Source organism: Lissotriton vulgaris, chromosome 4_1 (genome assembly GCF_964263255.1).
Source record: "Lissotriton vulgaris chromosome 4_1, aLisVul1.2, whole genome shotgun sequence".
NCBI classification, from domain to species: domain Eukaryota; kingdom Metazoa; phylum Chordata; class Amphibia; order Caudata; family Salamandridae; genus Lissotriton; species Lissotriton vulgaris.
The window spans coordinates 526,777,447-526,796,903 of record NC_141691.1 but is presented as its reverse complement, the minus strand read 5'-3'; the positions used below and the strand labels follow the sequence as shown (position 1 = coordinate 526,796,903).

General features: G+C 47.2%; 1 protein-coding gene across 1 annotated transcript in view; it reads right to left on the bottom strand.

Annotated features, from left to right (window-relative positions):
- RAB33A (RAB33A, member RAS oncogene family) overlaps nucleotides 1-15,790 on the bottom strand; it is an 84,166-nt gene extending 68,376 nt beyond the window's left edge. The window contains exon 1 of the mRNA XM_086966804.1: nucleotides 14,946-15,790. Coding sequence (XP_086822930.1) covers nucleotides 14,946-15,185 — 240 coding nt within the window. The 5' untranslated portion in view covers nucleotides 15,186-15,790. The remainder of the gene's footprint in view (nucleotides 1-14,945) is intronic.
- Between the last annotated feature and the right edge of the window lie 3,667 nt (nucleotides 15,791-19,457).

Below are 19,457 nucleotides of genomic sequence, written 5' to 3'. Positions count from 1 at the left end.
TTTTGTTTGGGGGAGCTGCTGGGGCCGGCGCCCCCCCCCCCCGGATGGCCGTCCTTGCCAGGTTTCTCTTGTCCCTTGCGGAGTCTGCCTGCCATTACGCGGAGTCCAATCCACTGCTTCGGCAGATCGCCCCGCTCACCACTCTGTGCACTCTCGTCAGGGGAGGGCCCCGGGCAAGCCGCTCACCGTCCCAGTCCTCGGGGAGTCTAGTCTAGGCCCCTCGTGGTCCAGGCGACTGGCAGGAACCCAGTGGTGGCAGGCCGTAGCTGTGTCCCGGAGTCTTCCCTCGGAACCCTGCAGGCGGCGGGGAGATGAGGAGCGCCACGGCCAAAAGCAATGTATCTGGGCTGTGGTCACGAATGCAGGCCTCGTCCTGTCCAGCCCCACGCAGCAGCCTCGGCCCAACTTCCTCACGTGGACCAGGGGGGCCCACCACCGGGCCCGTATCGCACTCGTGGATCGCCCCTAGTCCTCCCCTGTACTCGGTGGGGGGACGTCGGGGGCAAGCGCACCAACCTCTTGTTGTCTGTGGCCGCGCTGGAGTTCTCTGCTCTGCCGGTGTCCCGACGGCTAGGCCCCCAATCCTCGGCCTCGATTAGATCAGGCCTCCGGGCCGCACCTCTCGCCGTCAGTTACAACACCCAGTCAGCTCAGTAGCGGGGGTCCCGGCAACAACGCCACCACCACAGGGTCTCGGGGACCGGATGGCAAGTCCCCAAGAGCCTAGTCCGGCGGGGACCGCAAGCGCTAGGCCGCCCAACCCCGCTCTAGGGTGATGCCGTTCACCGGGGGCCCCCGTCTCACCGGCGGCCGTCCCCTCCGTCCTCCTGGACCCAGGACTCCACGAATGCGGCACCTTCGCGTTCTGTTCCGAGGGCAGGGAGATCCCCGATGCTCCACCGGCAGCACTTGTGGGCACGGTCCGCCCCCCTCGGCTATCCACTATCTCAGCTCCCCGGGCAGCTAGGGACTCCGCATGAGCTCCGCTCGGGTCGAAATCACCCCGCGGGACTCCCCCAGGCCGTCTAAAGGCCAGAAGAGCTCCCGAGAGGATGCTAGACTAAGCTTTGTAAATCGTGGCGCCGGAGGGACCTGAAGATACGTCCTACTCCGCCGCCATCTTGGACACGCCCCTGGATCTCACTTTTATATAGTCAAAGCAGACAGGAGATGTGGATCCACTGCCTGCACTTTCAGAACTAGTTTAAGGTTGTTCTCATTTCAAGTGTCATTGCAAGGCTACTCTCTAGACACAGCTTGCTCCTCACTACACGGCAGTCTACAAAATGAAGCACCCACAATAGAAGCACAAAGCAGTGTGAACTTTTTGCACTTGGCCATTATCAGCTGCAATGAAGCTTGATCAGGGGAAATACCGAAAGCTGCCCTCATTCAAAGCTTCCTATTCACCTTGAGCAGTAGAGACTGCAGTCCCAACCTTCACTCTCACCATCTACCAACAGACAGTGCTAGAAGACTGTCCAAGGTCTGCGAAAAGGCGGTCACCTCGCAGCTTACGAACTTTGTGGCGAAGGCGGGCGTGCTGCACCCTGCGCAATCTGGGTTCCGAGCCGCCCATAGCACGGAGTTGGCACTGTTGGAGGTGGTGGAGGCTATCAGGGACTGTTTGCATGCCGGCGGGAGAGCAGCTTTAGTGATGCTGGATCTCTCGGCGGCATTCGATACGGTTCCTCACGCTCTCCTCCTGGAGCGGTTGGATGCCATCGGTATTGCGGGCTCAGCCTGGAGCTGGTTTCGATCCTTTCTGGAGGATAGATCTCAGCAGGTCTGGTTGCCGCCATTTGCCTAGTCTCCATCCCCTCTCTCCACTGGCGTCCCGCAGGGCTCTTCGCTTAGCCCCCTTTTGTTTAACATCTCCGTGACTCCCCTGGTTTACCTAGCGAAGTCACTGGGGGCTAAGGTGATGGCCTATGCGGATGACACGCAACTATTGTTCACCTGGAGAAGGGGCGAGGAGTCGGTCCGTTCGGCTCAGCTTGGTCTCTCTGCTGTGTTTCGCTGGTTGTCCAACGCGCAGCTCAAATGTAACGAAGAGAAATCTGAGGTGCTCCTTTTTGGAGCGTTTCCTGCGGATTTCAGAGCCAGACTGTGGCCTCCAGACTTTCCGCCTCCTCAATCTGACAAAGGTTTTGCAAAAAACTTAGGGATCTGGTTTGAGGAAAATTTGAATTTTTAATTTTGCGATGCATGTCAAAAAACTCACGGGGACTTGTTTTGGCTTACTGTGCAAATTTCTCCCCCTCCTGCCTGCAGAGGCTAAAGAAACGGTGGTCCGGGCGCTGATTCTGTCCAGGCTAGACTATTCCAACGCGCTTCTAGTGGGCTGCCCGGGCTATCTGATAAAAAAACTGCAGGTAGTTCAAAACGCGGCGGCGAGAATCTTGCTGGGTTTTTTGTCTAGGCAGAGTGTGCAGGTTCATCTCCGGCACCCCCACTGGCTCCCAGTGGAGGTTCGCCTGAAATTTAAAATGCTGGCCGTTGTCCAACGAACCTTGTATGGACAGGGCCCACTCTATCTTCAGAAGCGTTCGCTTTCTACATTCCATCTAGGCATTTGCGGTCATCGGACCAACTCCTCATACAGAATCCGTGGTTTCTGCGTCATAGGCTGGGGGCTGCTCTTTCACTCGCAAAGCTGGCCTTGCCTGGAATGAGCTTCCCCTTGCGCTTAGGAGGGTCTCGGACCCGCTAATCTTTTAAGAAGAAACTGAAAACAGTCCTTTCTTGTGATGCTTTCTTCCTAGGTGGGCGGTGGGGGATTCACTGTAGCAGCGCCGGGACACTGAGTAGCTGTGCGCTTTAGAAATGCAGTATAACATAACATAATCACCAGACCCTCTCAGCAAAATACCCTATTGAATTTCTAAAGGAGCCTAGTTTCCTCTCTCCTCACTTGTGTCAGGTCTCCTCCACCAACCTCACCTCAATCTTGTGCACAAGGCCTGGCCGGTATCCCAAAATAGTTCCCATAGGTCTCTATTACTCTGGTTCACTCATACACACAATGCATGTGCCACGCAGGCCACAAATGCAAACCTGCACAACGTGCAGCTGGGATGTTAGCAGTAGGATTTGGGTTGGCACACATAAGCAGACCTTTACACAGGTTGGCCAGTAGGCCTCCACTCCTTTGACACAGATAAAAAGGTCTGGTCACTATTATGGATTCACAAAACACACATGCTGCCACCACTGTTCCTTGTACTAAACTTGTGAGAAGAACAGTAGCCCACCGTCAGTGTAATTGTGCACACTTGCTTCAACCTGCCAGATCACAGAAAAGATAAAGGACCTCACTGTTGTCAAATGACATGCCTAGGCCTCTGCGCTCACACTAGATTAGTGTGATGCTATGACCAAAATCAAACACCAGGATACCAGATACATGTAGTTGGGTACTTCGGTCAGGGGAAAAAGACTGAACACCATGCATAGGATATTTCCGTCCCAATATTCCACTCCAGCAAATTTCAAGATGAAATGGTCTGCACTATAAATAGCATAACCAGAGCTCCCTTTCAATTTTTGGGCTTCTTATATAGATTTTAAGATACACAATTCTCTCTAGAAAAATGTTACTTAAAAATTATGAAGGGCTGGACGTCTATCTGGTGAGAAACAACAAGATACTTTAAAATTCAGGGATGCTTTAAATTGCACCAAAAATCAAGAGCTACGTGGAAGATAGAATTGGTGTCCCCTTAAAAGATTATAATTGGTTAAAATCCTTTTCATATTTACAAAAAGCGGTAAAGCCCACAAATTATACAAAACATTATTATTTTGTTGTGTTCTAACTTTAATGCGTTCCTGCTCACTAAGAAGAGGCCAAGTGAAATACTTTCCTAATAGTGTTTTATCCAAAGCACCGCTCAACCATATGCTGAAATCTATTGACAAATGCCATTCTGGGGTAAGGGGATTGGGGGTTTAAATGTGTTGATTGGCTGGAATGCTAAGCGGAGTTTTTCTATTAATGTATAGGTTGCAGCAGAACGTCATCTCTAACTCTCATGATCAGCTAATTTGTATCCATTTTATATTGCTAGGCACAAACCATAAGCAATTTGGTGAACAATATCAGACCCTTCTTTGGTTTATGGGAAAATTATATTTTAAGAACCAGGTCACTTAATTACGACAATAGTGTGGCTGTTGGTCTTCACTTTGAAGGCCATATGCCAGAATGTTGTATCTGTTGAAATCCAAGCAATTGATTTTTGAGTGTATACCATCGGACACTCACATATATATATATTATTTTCCGAAGGTTGATTCTCCAGTATTTTACTTCCATCCCCAAAAATTAGGTTAGGTAACAGGAAGTAATTCAAGCTCCATGCCTACATCTGGTTCTAATTATAATGTTAGGAGCCCTGCTGAACCGTAAATCTGAATACCAGCACCTATGCCACTGCTAGAATGGAAACATTATCAATGTTTTTTTTAACCAAGTTTTAGGATTATGAAAATTACCTGTTATAGGCTTATTTTTCAGCAATTGTATTTATCCAGTACGTTTTTTGAATTTCAAGACATAGATGCTTCACCGATCCAACACCAACTGGAGCTTCCGCAGTTCTTAATTTTTAAGTTTAGGATCTGCATTTTACTGTTTGTTTATGATCTATTTTGTTTTTTTGTGGTGCCACTGTTAGGGGACCCACTGTCCCGTGGCTTCCTTAAGGGGGCCGCCTACCTAAGGAGGGTGTTGGACACTTCTGATTTTATATGAGAAGGCAAATAGCTGCTCTTTCATATGTTTAATATCAGTGTGTGAAAACCCATCCTGTCTTGGGATTCTATTATTATTAAATTGAATTTGTAGGGTGCACAGCTACCTCACAGGGTTTCCCGACGCCAGGCTGGTAGGGAAGGAAAAGTAGTGAGTGATAAAAGGAAAAGTATTAAATGTCATAATAACCAAGTCTTTAAATCCTTGCGGAAGGCACCAAACACTTGTTTCGTCTCAAAGGGAAGCAGGTAGAGAATTCAAAAGGATCAGCCTTAAATAGGTTAAGGACCAACCTTGCATACGAATATATCTGACTTGTTAGACTACGAACCTAGTCTGCTGGGCGGAGCGCAGAGGAAGCGAGGGCTGATAATACGGAACCAGATCTTGAAGCTATTGCAGGGCCACTCCTGTTTTAATTTTAAACATATGGCACAAAGCTTTATTTTTTTTTATTTTTATTTTAGCGATTTGTAAAGCGCCTGGTGACCCGAGGGCATCCCCGCGCTATAATCTTGAAGGCGAACCTGAGGGCAGAAGGGGGGATTTTTATTTAGGAAACAACATTGTTTTCAATTTCTTCCTGAACATCAAGTGATTGGATTCCAGTCGGAGGGTACGGGGGAGAGCGTTCCATCTCGTGGATGCATTAATCGAAAAGCGGCGGCCGCCCGTACGTGTCTTCCTATGTCTAGGGACATTGGCCAGATTCTCATTCTCCGAGCGGAGGGACCTGGGGACTTTGTAAGGAGTAACCAGGTCTCTTAAGATATTTGGGCCGGAACCATTAAGCAGCTTGTGTGCAGTGCAAAGGGTCTTGAAATCGACCCTTTGGCGGATTGGAAGCCAGTGAAGAGCCTGGATTGCTGGCCTGGCTGATACTCTGGAGGGGAGATTCCAAAGTAGCCGGGCGGCTGCGTTCTGCGTTCGCTGGAGTTTGGACAGGGTAGCTTCTGGTGCTCCGAGGTATATCATGTTGCAATAGTCCAGCCATGCGAGCACCAGGCCCTGGACTAGGAGTTTCCTGGATAGGGGCGGGAGTAGTGGGAGGATCTTCCGGATGGAGCGCATTAGGCCAAAGCAGGTCCCTGCTGTCTTGGTAGCTTGAGTCTTCACCGACAGCTCGGGCTCTAGCCATACTCCTAGGGTTTTAATTTCCTGTTTCGGGGTGGGGATTTCCCCGAAAACGACTGGCCAAACCGAAGGAGGGATGGTGGACCACTGCTTGCCCAGAAGCATGACCTCGGTCTTTGACCCGTTTAATTTGAGTGCTGACTCACACATCCAGGTGTGGATATTTTTAAGGCAGTTTTGTAGATTGTCCGGGTGTTTGTCCAGTTGGGAAAGTGAGACGACTAGTTGGGTGTCGTCTGCGTAGCTTACTATTTTAATCCCGAAGGGGGTGACCACATCTTCAAGGGGTGCCATGTAAGCATTGAATAAAGTTGGGCTTAATGAGGACCCCTGGGGGACCCCGCTCGTGAGGGGGAGGGTGGCAGAGTGGAAGTTGCCATCCCACACCTGGAACGAGCGCCCTGAGAGGAAAGACTCTATCCACTTGAGCGCTGAACTTGCAATCCCTACCGCAGCTAGCCGATGAAGAAGGACACGATGGTTAACTGTGTCGAAGGCTGCACTTAAATCCAGGAGGATCACTGCCACTGATCCTCCTGAATCCAGGATGCATCTCGCCTCCTCTATGACGGCGAGGAGGGCGGAGTCCGTGCCATGACCTGGGCAGAAACCCGTCTGGGACTGCCGTAAGATGTTGTTGGCTTCTAAGTACCGTGACAGTTGGCCATTGACCAATTTCTCGGCCACCTTGCTGATACAGGGGAGGAGTGAAATGGGTCGGTAGTTCACCAGTTTCTCCACCGTCAGCCAGTGTAGATCACGAAGAAAACCCGAAACAGATGAGACTTAGGCACACAACAAAGAAGACTGGCAGCCAAATTTTGCACTAATTGAAGTCTTTGGATCATTGCTTTGTTGGACCCTGGAAAAAGAACATTGCCGTAGTCCAGTCTAGAAGTAACTAGGGCATGGACTACTGTTCTCTATGCTGAGAGAGCAATCATCCATTAAATCTTCTTTAGCCATTTCAGAACAGTAAATGAGGTAAACAGGTAGAGAACACCATGGCGACTTGTTTCATTGACAGATGTTCGTCTACAATGAAACCCAAATTACGAACATGATGCATTGGCATGGGTAAAGCTCCCATTTCAGAGGGCCACTGTTGTGGTCCCCAAAGAGCCTGTTTTTACCCAAGATCATGACTTCAGTCTTGTCCCAGTTTAATTTTAGCAAATGGACAGACATACACATTACATAATAGTGGGCTCAGCACCAAGCCCTATGGAACTCCATATGGGGACGGATGGAAGTTAGAGCTTGCTGACGAAGAGAGGACCTGGAAAGCTAGGTTCTTTAAGAAAGAACAGAGCCACTCCAAGGACGTTACCGCCAAGCCCAATGACTGCAAGGCTCTCACCAAAACGTAGTGAGACACTGTGTCGAAAGCAGCACTGAGATACAGCAGAATGAGGGCCGCCGTTTCACCTTCATCTAATTCAATATCTGGTATGTAACATTAACCCCTTCAATGCTGATGACGGCTGGGAGCAGTCATGGCACACAGTGCTCGTGTGCTGATGACGGCTCCCAGCCGTCATGACCACGCCCGCGATCGGAATGTGCCGCACAGGAGCGGAATTCCGGCCGCGGGCAAGGGGTTAATATAACATGTAACCATGCAATTCATTATATTAACTTATCGTTATCAGTCCTAGGTGTTGGTCTGGGTTTTCTTTTTGACCTCTGGATTGTTGATATCTGATGGGCAGAGGTCTGCTTTATGGGCCTCGGTCCAATGGGCTCCCATTATATGGCACTGGGATCTGCTTCTAGGCACTTCCCCTTTTATAATGAGGCTGGCCTACCAATTGCGCAGGTCAATAGACTGTCACTGGAAGGTGCAAGTGTTAAAATAGAGTGCATTATAATCTAGCTTTATTAGTACAGTTCACCTTGTGCAGATCCTCATGTGGCAAGTTATACGGTTCTGATGTAAGTTTAAGCAGCTGAAGTTTTGGGATGGCGACAATTCCAGTTAAACTCCTGGAATCATTTACGGTTGATCATCTGCCCCTGCTCAGACTTCAAAGTATTTGCAGAGATGAGAAAGAATAGGAGTACAGAAGTAGTCTGAACTACCCTAGCTTAGTGCAGATGGTCTCCTATCACCACAGCCCAGTCACCTGTAGGCCTATTTCAGACGCATCCTTTTTTTTCCCTCTGTGGGATGCCGAGTTGCGAATAGTACTCAAAGGCACTGGTATTCCTCTGTATTTGGGAGAGGGTGAGATTGTGAAGAGCTCTATCTTAAAAGGGAGGACTTCTGCCACGTTGGACTTTGCTTACTATGACCTCTGGGAGATTTCCTCTATGTAAGGTGGGCACTCAGTCAGAACAGGAGACATCCTAAATCAATGTGTGTGCTACTTGGATTAATTCCTGTACCACCAGCAACTCTTCTCAGGAATCCACTGGAAAACATACTGGAAACCTGCAACATTACCAAAGAGAAACAGCTTGCATCCCACAAGGTAACTAGCTTCAGTGATCTCTAGGAGGATGGATGTGCCACAAATAATTTTCATGGTGCACTCCTGCCCCCTTGGGCACGTTTGAGAACAGGTTATTTTGCTTGTTGTGTTGGTAGGTATATTTTAGCATTATTCCTGTGATTTTCTTCACTTACCATTCCTTCCCCTTTTTATTAAAATCAATGATTTCCTGTTAGAAATGGGGGTCTCTAGTTGGCAATGTTTGGCACCTTTGTCCAAGTAGGGACCATTCTTCCTAGTCAGGGTAAGGGGAATACACGTCTAAAATAACCTCTGCTCACCCACTTTGTAGCTTGGCACGAGCAGACAGGCTTATCTCAGAGGCAGTGTGTAAAGCATTTATGCACACATACAGCAAAACTGAAAACGCTACAAATGGACACCACACCAGTTTAGACAAATAAATAATCTTTATCTAAACCAAACAAGGCCAAAACGACAAAAATCCACACTACAGTAATAAAATATGAGTTTTAAAAAAAGGTAGAAACAATTCTGTCCATAAAAAACTATATATGCAACACTTTCAACACACAGTACCTTGGATGCGTCAAAATCAAAAGCAAGAACAACCGCAGGGAAGGTAATGCGTTGTTTCATTACGTGCAGGGAAGGGGAGGCGTTGGTCAATTACTCCATGGGAGTTGATGCGTTGGTTCCTTACTGCCATGCAGGGGAGGTGATGCGTCTGTTCCTTACTGAAAGGGAGGTGATGCGTCGGTTTCTTACTGCGGCCCCAGTGTTCTTGTAGACTTGTCGCCCTGGTGCGATGCGTGAGGATCAGGGATGCGTCTGTTCTCGATGCGGTGGCAACAACGGCGCTGTGTTGGTTTCTCCAGCCGCGATCCCATGATGCATTGGTTTTGCAGCCACTCAGCAGGGCCTGTGTCAGAATCGGTGCAGTGATCTCGGACGTCGGAGATCGGTGCACTCCATGCAGTGATTTCTCCCACCGCAGGCAGGCGCTGCGTCAGTATCTTCAGCGATGAGTTGGAAACAGGTGCGGATGTGTCACGCTTCTCGTTGTTGCAATACTTTTCCAGCTCCCAACAGCAGGAAAAACCTCCAGAGGCCCAGAATAGCAGCAGCCAACTATTGGCAGGTCAGAACTCCCAGCAAGGAAGTTCAGAGGAGCTGGGGTGAAGTTTTTGTATCCCTGAGGATTCAAAACAGGAAGCAAGCTCTACTTGAAGCCCTTAGAGATCTTCCTCAAGCAGGGGACACAGCAAAGTCCTTGTCCTTTCCTTGACAGAAACAGCCCCTGCAGGCCAACCCTAGACAGCACACAGCAAACAGACAGTACTTCTCCTCCGATTCTCCAGCTCTTCTCCATGTCAAAAGTTCCTGTTGAATCCCAGAAGTAATCTTTAAAGTATTTTCTATCCCTGAGACGTCCAAAAAGAGGCAAACTCTACTTCAAGCCCTTGTAGAAAACTCTAACAACAGGATGATGAAAGCACAGTGCAGTCCTTTCCCTGCCCAAGACAGAAGCAACAGCTGCAGGTCAACTGCAACAGCACAGGGGCATACTCCTCCTCCAGCCTTCCCGGTTCCTCAGTGCAGCAGTAGTCTAAAATACTGGGAACTGGGTCCCACTATTTATACAGAAAATGCCTTTGTTCTCCTGGTGCAGAGAGGCTCTGTGCTCAGACAAAACCAGTTCTGTTCTCTCTGGTCCAGCTTCCTGGCAGGAGGTGGAAACAGCATTGTCCAAGGCAGACAGGGCCTATTCAGGTGTGTTGGACGTGACCCGTTTTGAAGGGTTAGTGAACTTTTTGGCTTCCTCCTGTAATTTGTCTGACCTGTTTTTGTTGGTTTTATCACTCTGGGCACTTCACCACTGCTGATCAGTGCTAAAGTGCATATGCTCTCCCTATTGTAAATTGATGTGTGTATTAGTGACTATGATTGGCTGGTTTGGTTTACTTGTCAGACCCTAGTACAGTGAGACAGATAGATAATGTTTATTGATTGATTATTTAAAATCTTTACCAATAGAGGATACACAATATAACATTTCAATTATAGTACCCCAGTACAGTGCACTGAGTGTGCCCAGGGCTTATAAATCAAATGCTGCTGGTGGGTTTGCAGCACTGGTTGTGCCACCCACAGAAGCAGCCTCATAAAATGTGTCTCAGGTCTGCCATTGCAGAGCCTGTGTGCAGTCTGGTACTGCCATGCTGACTGGGCAAGTGCACCCACTTGCCAGTCCCTAAACCTTCCCTTTTCTTCATATCATACACCCCTAGGCAGGGTGCTTTGTAAGTATAAGGTAGGACAAGCCCTGATGTGTGTGGCATGTCCTAATCGTGAATTACAGCCATTTTCGTTTTTCACTATTCCAAGGCCACCTGTTCCCCATAGGCCAGAATGGGCAGTTTGATTATTACATCTTATAATCCTAACGGACTCAGGGAACTAGGTAGAAATTTTTGTTTAGTATGTCTGAACTCAGAATAAAATACATTTTTTAGTAAAGTTGGTTTTAACTGCGTTTGAAAATACCACTTTTAGAAAGTATGTATTTTCTTGTTTAACCATCCAAGCCTGCCTCTGCTAGGTTGTGTAATCCTTATCTGGAGTTTGAGTGACAGGGGCTGGGGGATTCCAGAGACTGGGGGAGACAGCACAGGGCTGAATAGAGAGATCTGCATGCAGATCGGAGGGAGGAATTGCACCTGGGACCTGAATAGGGCTGTGCCTGCATTCCACAATGCCGGCTCCACCCCCTGTAGTATGTCCCTAGCCCACACTGTCAAAGGAAAGAAGGAGTCTTGTCAACAAAGTGCTCCAGGACTGACCAGAACTGGTTTGGATAAGGCAAATGCCTCTCTGCCTTCAGAGAACAAAGAGAAAATGAGTATAAAAGAGGGGCCCAAACCCCAGAACTTTAGATCACTTTTGAGAAACAAGAAGAAACCTTTGCTGAGGAGAAGGAACCAGAGAGACTGAGGAGAGACGATCCCTAAACTGAAGTGCTGCTTGGGGGAGTGGCCTGCAGTGGTTGCCTGACTGACAAAGAAAGGAGAGAGGAACTGTGGGTGTACTTTCATCAACTTGTGAAGGATCACCATGGGCTTGAGAAAGAGCTTGCCTCCTGCTGAAGTCTCAGGGACAAAAGACTTCCAAAGAACTCTTGGGGAGCTGGGATTTGAAGAGCCTGCAACTGTGTTGGGCTTTCTGAGGGACTGCGTGTCGCAAGAAGCTGGAAGCGCGACTCATGAGGAAGGAGCGTGTCGCTGCCGCAGCCGTCACATCACTGAAGAAGTGTGTCGTAGCTGTCGCATCGCAGAAGCATCTTGCAACACCGGAGAAGCGTGTTGCTGCCGCAGCCGCTGTTGTCGCATCACTGAACAAATGTGTTGCTGCTGTAGCTGTCGCATTGCTTCACAGAAGCATCTCGCATCACTGGAGAAGAGTGTAGCTGCTGTCGTCGCATCACTGAACAAGGGTGTCGCCGCTGAGTTGTCACATCGCCTCGCTGAAGCGTCTCGCATCACCGGAGAACCGTGTCGCAGGGCCTGTCGGGGATCAGAAGAATCGTTGAGTCACCGCACGGCCTTCGGGTGTGCACACATCAAGGGGAAGACGCCATCTTTATTTTCATCGCACCAGATCTTCATCGCATCACGGCGCTGCAAGCCGCATCGCCACCAAAGCGCAGTAAGAAACTGACGCATCACCGTCCCTGCGTGTAAGGGACCGACGCATCACCTTCCCTGCAACACTTTTGTTGTATAGCGTTATACATTCAAAGGTACATTGAACTCAAAGTGTTGCATTTACCATCTTAAGAGAACTAAGCTATTTCTACCAGTACAGTATTGTGGATTTTTGTCGTTTGTGGTCTTGTGTTAAGTCATTCCAAAGCCAGACAGTCAATCCACAAAGCAGCAGGGGCACACAGGAGGGCTAAGCAAGAAAATACATACTTTCTAAAAGTGGTTTTTTTAAACACACAATATAAAAATCATCTTTACCAAATCTATAAGTCATATGCTCTGATATAATGTTGCCACCATTTGGGCCGGGGTGTAAGCCCCTAATTTGCATGACCTCCTGTTTTTCTATGCTTTTACTTTAATAAACAGACTTTAAACAAAAATCATCTTTACTAAAAGATGCCTTTTTATATTCTGAGTACAGGCATACTAAACTCCATCTTTCAATTGTGTCCCAATGCAAAGTTATATTTCTAAGGTGTTATAAATAAACTCCCATTCTATCCTATGGGACAGATAGCCTTTCAATAGTGAAAAATTGAATTGGCAGAATGTCACTATCAGGACATGCCACACACACACACACACACACACACACACACATCAGGGTATGTTCTACCTCTCACATTCACTGCACCCTGCCCACAGGGGGTACCTTGAACCTACTTTAGGGATGACTTACATGTAAGGAAATGGAAGGTTTAGGGCCTGGCAAGTGAGTTCACTTGCCAGGTCGATGTAGCAGTACCAAACTGCGCACAAACACTGCAGTGGCATGTCTGAGTTACATTTACAGGCGGCATATGTGGGTGGCCCAATCAGTGCTGCAGGCCCACCAGCATCATTTGATTTACAGGCCCTAGACACACAATGCACTGTACTAGGGACTTAATAGTAAATCAAATAACCAATCATGGAAACACCAATCCATCATAACAATTTACAGGGAGAGCATGTGCACTTTAGCACTGATCAGCAGTGGTAAAGGGCTCAGAGTAATACAACCAACCAAAAACAGGAGGCCAAAAAGTCTGGGGATAAACCCGCTAGACAAGCCAGGTCTAACAATTCCTTTTATTTTTAACAGCATTGTTGTTTGGATGCTTTGTTACAAACACCTTACACACATCATAAGGTGGAGTTTTTACTGCTCTGTCCACACTACCAATAAACACTGGCAAAGCTAATAGGTATGGCTTGTTTAGGTTTCTGTGTTGAATGTTAATCACTAACATGGTTGTATGACTGCATGAACAGAAAATACACATCCAAGCTCCACATATGCACTAGACAATACCAAGATGCGCATAAACACTCAGAAATGCACAGACAAATGTATTTAGATATGCCTTCAGCCAAACAACACCACGTATAAGGGCCCATACAGTTACATCCACGTGACAGCTGGATGAATAGGTGGATTGATGGCTGTGTAAAGACGGGTGAGTAGGCAGTTCAAAGCTGTGGGGGTCTACGGTGTTTTGGGCAGAATGATGCAAGTGTATTGGTGGACTGATACATGAAGGCTTGGTTGAGGGTTGATCGGTGAATGCATGGATGTTGGTGGTCGATATGCACTGGAGAGACAGAAAATGGGGGGGGGGGGAAAGGACATGGCTGGGATAGGTAGATGCATGCACCTTGTGGGCAAAGAGGTGGGGGGAATGTGTGGACAGACTGAGAAGCAGACCTCCGAGCCCGTGCAGCATTGAACACTCTGGAAGTCTGGACTTGAGTTACACGTTCGACATTACAAGCGTAAGCCTCCAAGTCCTAGCCTGCTAAGGGCTTGTGGCTGCATTTCCAGGGCTGGGGGTGACTCAGAGGAAATGATGGCAGCTGTGTGTTGCCTGCCCAGAAGGGTCGAAGATGAACTGCGTCGTAGTCTCAGGGGGAACCATTAGCATAAGTAATTACCAAAGGTCTCAATACAGTACCTTCCACGTGCACTAAATTTACAACCTATATTTACCAAAGCTTCTTGAAATTGGTATCTCTGAGGAGGGGCTACAAAGCAGAAAACTCAGGCAGAACGTTACTTTTCAGCCTCAGTTATGTGCACAACTCTTCAGTTGTCCCAATAGAGCTCATGCGATTCTGCATTTTCTAGCCAATCTGGTACGTGCATTCCCAGATATATGGGGAAGGTAAAATGACAGAAACCATAATGGAAAGGTAAAATATATATATATATATATATATATATAGGTCTAGGCGAAGCACTGGGAGCTACAATGGGGCAACTTTAAAACACCACAATGCGATAAGCCGACCCGTCATGTGTTTGTATACAAACATGTTACTTACTGGCCTACACCTAAACTGTAGGCCGACAGCAGGAGGAGCTGCGGCGGCTTCCACAGGCAGCCTACCGTATTTTTTTCAAAACAGGTCACGGTCCTCACAAATACAATGCACGCAGTTTTTTCACTTCAGGCAGAAGCGTCGAGCTAGTATTATTTAATTTAGCAGAATCCACATAAAACAACGCATTCCTATTTACTCAAGCTAATAAATAAACCAAATGTAACATTTGGCAGTCTGAAATGAAAGGCATTTTTAAACAATACATCTAGAAATAAAAAATATATATAGGGAAGAAAGCTGTACATCCCGCTGACATTGTAGGGGGGATTGCTGTGCGGAAAACAACAGAAAAAAAACAAGTGGGCATTTGTACGTCTAGAACATTGGCAGTGTACCCCGAAAGACCCAGGACAGCTGAGAAAGAACCATGGACAATATTTTCGGGCAGGGCGGGCGCGCCCAGTCATTCTCCTGCCTCTTACCCCGAGACACCCCATACCCCATATGACAGCTCCCAGACCCCTTTACCTTTATTTTCTCTCCTTCAATCTCCACAGCCTTCTCCCTGAAATCCACCCCGATGGTGGCCTCGGTTTTGTCCGGGAAGGTGCCGCCGCAGAACCTGAAGGTCAGGCAGGTCTTTCCCACGTTGGAGTCTCCGATGACGATGATCTTGAAGATCCGCAGCTGCAAGCACTGGTCCAGCGAGGCCTCCATGTCCGCAGAGGGCTTCGGCAGGCTCCCGTTCACCACCGCCGGGCTGGACATCCTCGACGCGCGGCCTGAAACCCCCAGCTCCAGACGGGGACCGGCAGCGCCCACCTGTGTCAGCTGCACATCCGCGGCAGCCGAGGCTCGCGTCGCCCTGCCGCTCAGCCGGGGGACCCTGGTGCTTTTCGGGGATGAGGAGCGGGACGCAGCACCATTACACAAAGCAGTGTGTGCGCAATCAGCTGGTGCCTGGTCGGCGCGTGCGGAGCAGCGGCGCGAGCACAGCCTCTCCCAGGCGCTCGAGCGCGGCCGCCGGACAATGGGGCGCAGCTGGGGATGTGCGGAGAAGGCCAAGCGCAGACCCACCCACGTCTCAGCAGAAACACCCCGGGCGCCGACAGCAGATATGAGAGGCAAAGGCAGCGCTATTCGCTCTTGGGATGTAAGGTTTTTTTGTACCAATCATAAACCTGTATTTCGTGGTCTGCTACGTAGAAAATGTCCTTGAGGGGGGAAAGGGTCCCCCTGGGCTCGGTTCAGTTACTCTAAAAATAAAATACACCCTCGAGAAATTGATCTCAACCCTCTCCCTTGCTCGTTTGCGAGGAATGGGACCACATTCCCTTTTAAGAACCTTCTCGCGTCAAATCTCCTCTTGCGATGCAATTAACCCTTTAGACCCCCGAGAAGCAGGCACGAAAAGCCCATTAACCCACGATGGCGCCGTGTCTTTAGGGGCGAGCAGAAAGACTTAACCTCTTAGCTGCCGCTATATAGTGCGCGAGAAAATGAAGGCTCGCCACCAAAACAGTTACCGGGGAACGCTATGACATGAAGCACCCCAGAATAAAGTCAACAGGGCTGTCTTTAATTTATGAGTGAAAACGCTTGTAGTAATGGGGTGTGTGGGAGACACGACCTAAGTAAGGCTGGACTAGCACGTGCGTGGATTGACGAATAAAGAGATGATTGTAGAAGATTGAGGCTGATTAAATGAATGAGACACATTGTGAGGGAGGAATGAGATTGGGCGCGGGTGGGTAAATGAAATAGGAGTGTGAGGATGAGTGAACGAAGAAAGGACGGACAGATAGATACATTTATTTGAGGATGGACAGGCAGACGGGCAAATGCGGGTGGTGATGGACGGATGGATAAACGAGAGTGTAGATGGATGGAGAGATGAGTCTGAGGAAGTCAATATGAATGAGGGTCAGAATGGATGAGTGTGATGATGGGCGAATGAGTGTGAAGATGGATGGATGGATGGATGGATAAAGGAGCGTGAACACAGACAGACAGATCGTTGGGTTCCTAGTTTCTTGCTAAAACATAATTAGTGCTAGAACCAGCCAAATTCAGTCGGACGCTTGCAAAAGATGGGTGTAGATCCTGGCAGCTAAAAAGAGGACACAGGGACAGAAGGATGCTTGAACACTTGATATTTATTTTTTCATGTTTTAGGTAATTGAAAGCATACATGAAAAGTAAAACTGGAAAATAAAAGTAGGAACAGTAAAACATTCATTTTTAAAACAACAAATGCAATGAATAAAATGCTGCAAGTAAGGTGCACTACAATGCACGTACAATCTGGCCACTTAAAAACACAGTGAGCTAATGAGCTAAATAAATAAAATACACATTATATTGATTAATGTGCTTCGAGCACAACGCTAATTCAACTAAAAAATAAACTGATAAGGAGTAAAATGCATAATGCAGTAATTAGCAAGCAGCCAGTTTGCATAATTGCCTTAATCGCAGCAGCACTGTTCTTAGTGTACACACAATGCACATGCAATTTGAATAGTTCCAGGTACTACACTCTAAAAAGAGTAAAGCCAAGTGCATAGTATACTGTTAGAGCAGAGGCGCTTTGAAATCAGCGTAATATGTAGCACGCGCAAACAGAGTAATTAGAGGTGATATACACTAGCAAAAGAGTAAAGTGCATAATGCTGTATTTGACAAGCATGCAGTTTGCATAATTCACTTAATGTGCAGCCGGGCTTTTCTTAATGTACAAGGGCAGATGACATAAGCAACTGAGGGCTCCCCGGGGCCAGTACAGGATTTAACAGTTATTTTTAAATGAGTTGCAGCCCTTAAGTCCTTCTGGCAATGCCCACAATCTTTAGGAAGTGGGCTGTGAGTTGAGGATGTATCACTTGCAGGCAAGCCACCAAGGCTGGCCTGCATGAACGGATGGCCAACAAATTAAAATAAGATTTTAGCATGGCGCGCCACTCATTCAGCAAGGCCGGACAAATGCAGACTATGGTATGATAGATTCCTTTGGAGAATTACATAGCCTGCAACTAGTGTCAATTGTTTTTCTTAAACCTTTCCGGATACAATCTAATGTAGACAGGCCTCCAGCTGGTACTTCAGTAGTTTCTGTTTAAAGTTGTTTTTAAATACAGGGACTCAAGAGTGGATGCGAGGATATCCTCTCATAGTTATTTACGATCAACCAGGCATGTGCACGCTAAGTTAACTTGTGCTTAACCTTCTTGTAGCTTGCCACAAAAGCAGCCAGGCTTAACTTAGAAGCAATGTGTAAAGTATTTATGTACCACGCAAACAGTAATAAAGTGAAAACACAACACAAGAAAAACCCACACCTATTAAGAAAAATAGAGACATTGAAATGACACCAAAACAAATTAAACCCAATCAGTAAAACTGGACTTATGAATTTGTAAATTTGTTAGGGAAATCTAGCTCCTAAAATATCAAAGTGCCAACCGCACGTATATAGTCAATTGAGACCGGGTCAAAGTAAAAAATGAATGCTGACTGCATTGGTGCACGGGTTGGATACATGGGGTGGATTGTGGCTTACCTTCGGATTTAGAAACATTTCTGAAGAAAAGAGTTCAGCAGGTAAAGGTGTAGAAGAAAAAACCTTTTAAGGGGTTCACTGATGTTACGTGTCCTTAAACCAACAAAGAAGAAATTGGCATGGAAGCTGTAATATCAAAGGAACATATTTAATAACCTCACTTGAGGGAGACTGCGTCATACAGTACCCACAGGCCACTGTAGGAGACAGTCTAAGGAGTACAGAGAACAGGGGCCTTTTATGGCCAGTTTATTGCTGAGTTAGCATGAAGACTCAGAAAAGAAGCAGTACAAATGTGCACACATATACATATATGGATGCATAAGAAGTGCTTAGTCAACCGAGTGGGGGGAGGAACTAAACTGCTTATCTCAGTAAGAATAGCCTGACAGTTACACACTAGGAGCAGATGCATTCTACCAGCTAGGCCTTTCTGAGCCTGTGCAAGGCTCTGGAAGAGGGAGAAAGCACATGGCGAGCACATGGCAAACTAAAATGGCTGCCAAGAACAAAATGGCTTTTAGCTCATGCTAACAGCGATTCCTGCAATCTTTAACAGTCGGTCCTCTTAGCATGAGCTAAAGATATTCCTATGATCTAGTAGAAACATAGAAAATATTTTGCACATTTATTCTCATAAATCCATCAATATCCTGATCCATTGCTAGGTGGACATTTACATTCTAAACATTTCATTAAGCGGGTATATATATAAGGTATAAGCAGGAGTACAAAGTGAACAGAGCATTGGGTCATAATTAACATACTGTTAGCAGGAGAAAGTAATGGCTAATATTACAAACAGAACCATCAATATTTTTCAACCCCAAGCAGAAAGGAAATCCTAGAACCATCTAGTCCAATTCTATGTAAAAAAAACACTTTGAATAGACTTTTCCAGTGTTCCTTTTATGAGGGCTAGAGTATCAATTAATATAGATAAGGAAAAGGCAAAGTAACATTTGTCAACTGCCCAGAAGACCGTTCCTCTTGCAGAATAAACATTATTCCTAATGCAAATGTTAGAGCAGTCAGACATATTATTACAAACACAATCCTGGTTGCAGGGGACCAGGAGGACCACACAGGGCCATGAGAATTAGGACGAGGAGCCGCAAAGGGCTGCTCCTCCTCAAAAATGGGTCGACCGAAAGGGTACATTACTAACAAAAAGAAGTCCTTGGGAAATTGAAGCCGCTGTACAACCAGCCAGAGGGGAGTCTTCTCCTTGTGTCCGTTTGAGCCTCACAGGTAGGCCCTTGTTGTTACCACGGTGGAGCTGCACAACTCACAACTCAGGAAAATAATCACGACCCAGTTTGAGAAGAAAAGTCTTTCTTTCAGGATAGGGCAATCACCTTCCGGGGCAAATACCCTCAACAATCCTGTCCCGTGTCTCAGGCAGTGCACCAGTTTTTTTCACTTTAATCTAACAGGCACCAGAGACACAGCACCTGTACCCCGCACTCAAGTTCTTCCCT